Source organism: Eutrema salsugineum, unplaced genomic scaffold (genome assembly GCF_000478725.1).
Source record: "Eutrema salsugineum unplaced genomic scaffold, Eutsalg1_0 scaffold_1, whole genome shotgun sequence".
In the NCBI taxonomy this organism is placed as follows: Eukaryota; Viridiplantae; Streptophyta; class Magnoliopsida; order Brassicales; family Brassicaceae; genus Eutrema; species Eutrema salsugineum.
In genome coordinates this window covers 19,497,519-19,506,560 of record NW_006256909.1, presented here as the reverse complement: position 1 = coordinate 19,506,560, position 9,042 = coordinate 19,497,519, and the positions used below count along the sequence as shown (strand labels likewise).

Below are 9,042 nucleotides of genomic sequence, written 5' to 3'. Positions count from 1 at the left end.
AAAAAGTTTCTGAAAGTTTTCTTCTCTTTGTAGATTCCAAAATAAATCCAAAGCTGGACATGCAACGCGAACACGTTTCATCAATAATGATTGTGGCCAAAAAAACTGACAAAAATAAGAAATATCATTGGAGATGTAAAAGATGTAAAAGGGAAAAAAAATAGATGCCTGGGAAGATATGAAACATGGATTTTAAATCTTACATCTAAAATTTTGCGATTAAACTTTTATAGAAGGGAGATGAAGAGGAAGAAACAAAACTGAAAAGTTAAAAGTCAGAACGTTTCATAATTGATGTTGAGGAGAGACACATGTCATCTATTCAAATGACCACGTGTCATCTAACTGGAGAAAGTTCTTCTTCTTTTATATATAAGATTATTTAAAAAGTTTTTGTTAAAATCACTAAATATTTTTAAAGTATTTGTGTTTTTGAAATCAATTAAAAATTTTGATTTAATATAAGTTGCTTGATTTAATTTACCATTCTTCAATTAGTATTTTATAGCACAAAAAGAACATGTCCCTAGGGTTTTATAATAGAATCATTATTTTATTAATTAATATGTTAAAAACATTGGTTTAGCCATCACAGAATTTATTTATATTAAATATACCTTCACCGTTTGATTAATATTAATATCAGATTAAATTTTTATGTTATTAGATTCATAGAACATTACTTTAAATATTAATTTGATTTTTTAAAAATTAAATCATGTTAATCAATGTCATATGATTTGATTTATTTGTTCAATTCATAAATTGGTGCATGTTTTAAGTGTTAATACATTAAATCTCAATTTCTAAATAAACTTGCTCATAATACTTGCATTTTAGTTGATTATCATGAAACTTGATTATTTTTTTATTATTTCAGAAAACTATGCCAAACATTACCAATCTTGAGTTTGATGTTCTTAATATCTCTGGAGAAAATTATTTATCTTGAGTGGTCGATGTTGAGATGTACCTTGATTCTGAAAGTCTTGGTGATGCAATCAAAGAGGGAAATAAAGCAACTACTCAAACTAAAGCGAAAACTATGATCTTCCTTCGCCATCATCTCCATGTAGATCTCAAGAATGAATACTTGACCATAAAAGAACCAGAAGTTCTTTGGAGTAGCTTAAGGGATAGGTTTGACCACCAGAAAAATATAGTATTATCTAAAGCTCGCTATGATTGGACACATCTGAGAATACACAAGACTTTAAGTCAGTAAGTGAGTATACCTCAGCAATGTTCAAAATAACTTCTAAATTGGAGATATATGGAGAGAAAGTCACAGATGCAGATATGCTGGAAAAGATATACTCAACCTTTCACATAAACAATTTTGTCCTGCAGACACCAATATCGTGAAAAAGGATATAAGAAATACTCTGAACTTATATTTTTCTCCTTCTGGCTGAGCAAAATGAGCTACTGATGAAAAACCATCAATTACGTCCAACTGATTCTGCTCCATTGCCTGAAGCAAATATGGTATCTCATGATGATGAAGGAAGTGGTTACCAACGTGGACACAGAAGTAGATGTGATCGTGGACGAGGATATGGTTTTGGTCGAGGTCGAGGTCGAGGTCGAGGTCGAGGCCGAGGCCGAAGTATTTCTTTCAAGAATTCATACTCTCAGCAAAAGTGGAAAAGGAAGATGATAACAAAGAAAAGACAATAACAAATGTTTGTCACTGCTGTGGAGGAAAAGATCACTAGTCTCGTACTTGTCGTATACCAAAGCACCTTGTTGAGCTTTATCAAGAGTCATTAAAACAAAAAGAAGTGCATGCTGAAACAAACTTCATGTTCGATGATGAAGATGATCTAATGGATGGTGGTGATTCCCAAGCCTCTTAAGGGAATCTTTGATTTAGCTATGGTGTTGGCTTTATTTAGTTTTTATCTTTGCATTATGATATTATTTGTTTCCTTTGTTTTATTAAACATGGTTAAAATTGAATTAAGAAATTATTTTTATGATTTACTAGTTTTGCATAAATTATCTGTTATTAATTCTAATTATTTGTTTTAGGAATTATCTGCCACTAATATTCCTCAGTGCATGAACTGTTATGCTCTGTTACTTTGTAGTATTTAAGCATGAATTATTTGTGGTTAATTTTGCATTTTTCATATGAATTCGATTTTTGCAAGAATCATTTAGAATATATCATGATAAGTAAACCAGAAGTTTACTAAAATCTCACTTTTTTGGCATAACTTGTTAAACCATTCCAGTTAAATAATAATGTGAATAAGATCCAGAAGATTTTTATGTGTTCGGCTTCCACTCTCCAATAAATTTAGAATTATTGATTTTCTGGTACTTATACAAGAGATATTTTGAACTGATCATCCATTATATTTTGCGAAAGTATTTGGTTAATCGATTAGAGTGAAACCACATTAATTTGCATTTAGCCAACAAATAATCTTCCCAAGATTGGTTTTGGTCAGGAGCCAGATATTTCCCATCTTAAAATTTTGGATATATTGTTGCTCCACCACATTGATCTTAGATGGAACCTCAAAGGAGGTTAAGAATTGTAGGATATAAATCTTCTTTAATAAGGTTTGATTTACAGACTGTTATTTCAATGAGTCAGTTTTTCCAACAATTATAACGAGAGAAGAAAATAAACACTTGGAAAATCAATGAATAATAATTATCTTGATCCTTATTAAAAATGTGCACTAAAAGTTAAAAAGATAATTTTTTTGAAAAGTTATGCCAGAAGCATTTCCTGACCCTGTTGAGTGATACCAGCTGTTCTCCAATTAATATTGATGTCCCAGATGGACAATATCAACTGCTATTGAGGTTAAAGATCGCATGAAGCGTGATAGACCTATTGGTTCCAAAGATATGAATCCTCGAAAAGAAAAATGAGCATATATAAACTGGCAAGGCCGAGGAAGCAATCTCCAGAAGTGACATAGACATGAGAAGAAAGAAATCTAGGTATCTAGTAATGATAAGAGATTTCAACTAGTTGAATCATGTCTTAAATAAATGGAATCAAAAGCAAATCAATGTCGTGCATATAATAAAGCAGTTGATGATGAGAATTGAGGATCAAAAACCATAGTATAAGAAAATGTTTTAAAAAATGTACGTAAAGTGATGATTGGCCAATCATAGAAAAGTCCTAAAATTAAAGTTAGAATCTCTTGCAGATGATTATTTGGACCAGTAGTCCTTATACTTGAAAGTGTAAAACTAGTAAGACATAAATGGATCTTTATGCAAAAAATAAATGAAAATGATATCTGAAACGATATTCTATCTAGTGGTGGATGCAATTATTTTTTTAGATCCTTTGTGAGTTTAATAATGAGAAAAAATGCATGATTTAGGTTACCAAAAATTTAAACTGCCAAAAGCAGACAAGAAGAATTTAAATTGCTAAGAGTAATAAATTCTTGTTCTTCAAGAACACTATACGAAGAAAATATTTTATGTGAAAATAGTGTTATGGACTATAAGTCTAATAAGTTCCAATAAATTGTAAAATTTTAAAAATCATATGAGTGCATTAACAAAGGTTATGATTCTCTAAAGATGATATATATGATTGGTATCCATCTCCTGAAGAAGATGCTTCCATAGGGAGATATATGATAGTTGTGCTCTTTTTCCTTATCATGGTTTTTATCCTATTGGTATATGACAAGGTATTAACGAGGCAGCTGAAAACACAATGGTCATATACATCTACTACAAATTCGTTCAAATGAAGATTTGACGGACTTATGTACCAAGACGTTTCCAACTGCTATTTTCAAGAAGATTGTTCATCATATTGGATCACATTTTCTCAAACCTTTCAAGTGTTGTACTCATGAGGGGGAGTAATAGCGCGCTGCACTCTTTTCCCTTAACTATGGTTTTTCCTATTGGGTTTTCTTAGTAAAGTTTTTAATGAGGCAGCATAATATGTGCTTTACTGCTATTACATTATAATGAACATCCAATAGGGAGTGTTATGAATAATTAATATAGATGCCCATTATAAGGCCCATATAGTGAGGAGGTTTAGAATATTTTGTATTTCCTTATTCTCTAGGTTTTAGCTTCCACCCCAAATCTTTGTAATACTATAAATACCTATCATTATTTATGGAATAAGACACAACAATCTCTCTCTCTTCTCTCTCTTTCTTATTAACAATATATATATATATATATCTTTATTTCAGGCTGTTCTTCTCTTGTCAAGGTAAGGAGTTACTTGACTTAAATAAAAGTTTGTGCTACTCATGTCCCACTGCCACCGGCAAGGGCATTGTATTTTATAATGTTTTATTTTAATCAAAACATTTCCATTTCATCAAAAGAACGTTTCTTACATCTTTGCCCCGCAGGATTACAGCACTAATGCGAAAGATCATACAACAAAGGTTACTGAAATCAAAGAAAGAGTAAATTGTTAGTTAGGAAATAAACTAAACCAAGTGGCCAGAAACGAGGTTGAGGTGTGAAGAGGCTCAGCGTGACAAAGAGGATCAAGACGGCAGCAGATCGTTCTTTTGATCTCCACCATTAAGCTAGGAGCCGGACGAGATGTCGCTGAATGAAGTCTTGAGTTTCTTTCTCTCCATATCCCATAGAGGGACGCTTGGAAGGCCAATTTCATAATCAGCAAGATGTTTCCATCAGGAGAAGGCTTTATGATCCAGAGTAGGAGATGATCGAAGTTGGCCGGAGGAGTTAAGTTGGATGCTGATAAAAAGCCTGCCAAATCTATGTGCTGGAAGGGCAATCAAAGAAGATTTGTTGCCTAGATTCATCTGCGGCATCACACAACAGGTACGAAGAAGGGATATTCAGACCCCAATTTCTAAGGCGGTCTCTGGTATGCATACGATCACTTGCGGTAACCCAGCAAATAAAAGCATGTTTTGGAATTCTGCCTTTGAACCAAACTGCTTTGTGCCAGGGGATCACATGAGTCATTGGGTGCAGAACTAACCAAGTATCCGAAGCAGAGAAATCCTTCGAAGTGCTTGTAGGACCAATTATCCATTTATAAACATCATCAGCTTCAGACAAGGTAATATGCTGAGAGGGAGGGAGGCTTTGATGGATCAACTGGACCCTTGCATTCCTGCTTCTTGAACTCTCATGCCACCATCCCGTAAACCGTCTGCAACCACCGCATTTAAAGGGAGACCACAGCATCGAGGGCAAGATTCACCAGTCAGGTCCATCAGAGGGCCTAGACTTATCCAATTATCAGTTCAGAATTTGGCAGTTATACCTAATTTGACATCACAAAATATGAACAGCGAGCAAGGGTGCGAAGCTTACAATGATGTTTCCAAATCCAACTGCCAGCGGTTAGAAGATTTAGATCCCATGAATTCCTTTCTTGGATAAGAGTTCTGCCTATCCATGAGACCCAGAGAGAGCCACTCGATGTGAAGATCAACCAAATAAGCTTTAATCCCATCATCTTGTTCCAGTCCTGAAGGCGACGCAGACCAAGACCACCTGATTTCCGAGGAGTGTAGACTGAATTCCACGAAATTCTTGTTCCTCTTGCAGAGTTTGGTGCACCACTCCATAAGAAGGCATTACACATTTTCTCCAGCGAAGCAATACACTTCTTGGGGAGAATGAAGACAGAGGTCCAGAAGTTTATGGTCGAGAAAATGACAGACTGGAGAAGTTGAAGCCGACCCGCGAAAGAGAGCTTTTTGACTGTCCAAGAATTAAATCTCTTGTAGACTTTCTCGATTCGAGGCTGATAATCTTCTGCAGACATCTTCTGAGTGGTTAGAGGAACACCCAAATACCTTACCGGAGAGAGCCTTGCGAGAGGCCGTAAGTCTCCGAAAGCTCATGGGCTGCTTGAATATTCCTTTCATCCAAATAGAGGAACGATTTTTCCCTGTTTATTCCAAGACATGAGGCTCTCTTGAAGTCATCCAAAATAGAGAGAATACCTTGCAGAGATTGTTCTGAGCCATCGAAGAAGATCAACATATCGTCTGTGAAGCTCAGATGAGTGATCAAAGAAGCATGGCACTACGGATGGAGGTCGAAGGAATCATTAGCAGCACCCTGGTCCAGCATTTTAGCCAATACATCCATAGCCTGAGCAAAGAGAAGAGATGAAATTGGGTCACCTTGCCTGATTCCCTTTTTCCCTGGAAAGAGCCCAATTAACTCTCCGTTGAGGGCGATACTGTAAGAAGGGGAATAGATACATTCTCTTATCTAGTTTATGAAGATGGGAGGAAGCTCAATAGCGAGAAGAATGTTGATGAGAAATTCCCAGTTCAGATAATCAAAGGCCTTCGTGATATCAATTTGAAGGCAGCCTCTAGTAATAATTCCTGGTTTGTGAAAATTGTCGACCAATTCTGATGCCAGTAGAACGTTCTCGCAGAGGATGCGGCCTTTGATAAAACCCTCCTGGTTAGCTTGGACAGCTTCTGGGATAAACAGTTGGAGTTTTTTCTTGAGCAAGTGGACAATAATTTTATAGACGTTTGAGCAGCATGAAACCGGTTTGAAGCCAGAGAGCGTAGCGCACCCGGAGTTTTTGGAAGGCCTGAGAAGATGCCTAGAAGCAAAGAATTCTGTGACCGCCTTGATGGTATCATCAACCACTATCTGCCAAGAATTCCAGAAAAATTCCATTGGGAAACCGCCGGGCCCAGGGGCCTTATTCTTTGTCATACCAAACACTATGGCAGAGATTTCTTCGCTGGTGGGAATCATGATGAGCTGGGTCGATAACGAGGTGGAGAAGCAAAAAGGTTGTAACGCTTAGATTTTCTCAACAGACAGAGGAGAGATGCCATTGGTCTAAGAGTCGAGAAGGAAAGTATAGTATGCAATGATCATTTCCTTAATCTGGGAGATATCATCAATTGTGGTACCTTGAGAGTCCCAAAGAATCCGAATAGCATTTCTGGCCTGGTTTGCAACCACCACTTTGTGGAAGAATGTGGTGTTTGCGTCTCCATCCTTGAGCCACCGGAGTCTCGATTTTTGTCTGAAGAATGATTCCTGAGCATCGGCGAAGAAGTTCCATACCTTTCTCGCTTCAGATTCCTCAATACAAAGCGACTGCATGGGATTCCGAAGCAAAGCTTCTTGAATGGATTCCAGCTTCGCCAAAGAGTCTTTTGCCTTTTTGATGAATATTATCAAAACCTTCCCTGTTTAATTTTCTGCAGCAAGACTTCACCTCTTTCAATCTCTGCCCGAGCGAGAACATCGCATTACCCACACAAATCGGGGTCGTTCCAAGCTTCTTGAAACTTGGCTAAGTAATTTGGATGGGAAGTGAGGAAAGTGAAGTATTTGAAAGCCTTTTTGGAGCTTGGCATCGAGGAATCAAGATCGATCAAACATGGAGTGTGATACGAGTCGCCGGAAGGGTCAAACACCGCTAAGGCATCTGGATATGTTGAAAGACCAATGTCAATGATGAGAGCGCGGTCCAGTTTCCTGAGGATGGGTTCTTCTCTCGATTATTATACCAAGTGTAAGAAGCTCCTCTATGAGGCAAAGATTACTTTGAGTTAAGCAGTCTTGGAATTTTGTAATGCCCTAGAGAGATATCGTGGAGGGGAAAACAGAGTAAATATTCTGAAAGTAGAAGCAATCTGGTTGAAGTCACCAGAAATAATCCAAGGAGTCAGACTAAGAGGAGATGTAGAAGACAGACGGTTGATTTCAGTCCATAGGGTTCTTCTCTGAATCTCAGTATTATGAGCATATACAAATGCCACCGCAAAGGAAGGAGAGGAGTCTGAAATCTGAACGCTGCAGAGGATTAACTGAGATGATTTAGAGAAGATGATGACTGAGACAGCAGGATCCCAGACAATCCAGATCCTGCCATTTTCAGCATGAGAGTAATTATTGTCGAAACACCAACCAGGTAGGGTGGAGGACATTATTCTAACAGCATTGCCTTCTTGCACATGCGTTTCCAAAAAACTTCCAACAAGAGGTTTGTTTGTATGAACCCAGCCTCTAACTGCTCTTTACCTAGCAAAACTGTTCAAACCTCTTACATTCGAAAAGAAAACCTTCATTATATACACCAAAAAAGGAAGGTTGAGGACCAGATTAAAGGATAGATGCACTTGTGGAGCCCGGGTCTCCATCATGCGCAGGGAGTATTTGAAACCGTCAAATTTAGCAATCAAAGCCAGAGTATCTTGCCGAAGCTTCTTGCTGGCCAAAAGCTGAGTGTGCACCTGTCTCTCTTTTTTTTTGCCTTTTTGCGTTGGGAAGAAGACATCTGAGTTGGAGGACCAGGCTTTGGAGGAGCAATAATATATTTCTCACGCCCCAGCTTCACTTTGGACTGCTCAGGAGGATCCTTAGGAGCAACAGCGGGAGCAGTCTTTGAACTTGCCGTCACTACATTGCATTTCTCCTCTGTGGAAGTGGCTAAGGGGGCTTTAGGAGCAGCTTTTGGGGAAGACCTCTTTAGGACTTTGACCTCTTGTCCCGCAGGGATGACCGGAGGGGTACTCTTAGCTCGAGTTCTGGGACAAGTTGGTGATCTGGATCTAGCACACTGATTAGGGAGGGAGCTACTTTCAGATGGAGGATCAGGGTCTTTAATGATCGGTCCATTAGCAGGAATCTGCGGAGGGGATTCCGAGGAAGAGTCGACTCCTTTAGGAATTGAAGGGGATTTGATCTCCCTTCCTTTGAAGGCTTGAGATTTCTTTGTAATTAGCCTTGGACAACGGTTCATCAAGTGACCATATCGCCCACAGTTCACACACTTGGGAGGAAGCTGTGGATAAGAAACCGAGACTCTGGCAGAGTTGCCGAAGGAATCCTGGACGATGATCGTTTCAGGAGGAGAACTGTCGAGTATAATTTCAACTTTCACCTTTGTTTCACCAATGTTCACCGCTTCAAGCCTGGACTTCTCCTTGTGCAAAGGATCGCCGATTGCACTCGCAATGACACTCAGTCCGACAAGGGAGTAGAGCATCAGAGGCACATTTTTAGTGTTGCCCATGTTGGAGCAGATTCAAGCTTCGGAGTTCCAAAGCA

General features: G+C 38.1%; 1 protein-coding gene across 1 annotated transcript; it reads right to left on the bottom strand.

Moving 5' to 3' along the window:
* Window positions 1-6,819: 6,819 nt before the first annotated feature.
* LOC112082143 lies at window positions 6,820-7,919 on the bottom strand. The gene is made up of 3 exons (XM_024149242.1): window positions 7,640-7,919; window positions 7,247-7,417; window positions 6,820-7,175 (listed from the first exon to the last, which is right to left on the bottom strand). The coding sequence occupies exons 1-3, from the start codon at window positions 7,917-7,919 to the stop codon at window positions 6,820-6,822; spliced, it is 807 nt and encodes a 268-aa protein (XP_024005010.1).
* Between the last annotated feature and the right edge of the window lie 1,123 nt (window positions 7,920-9,042).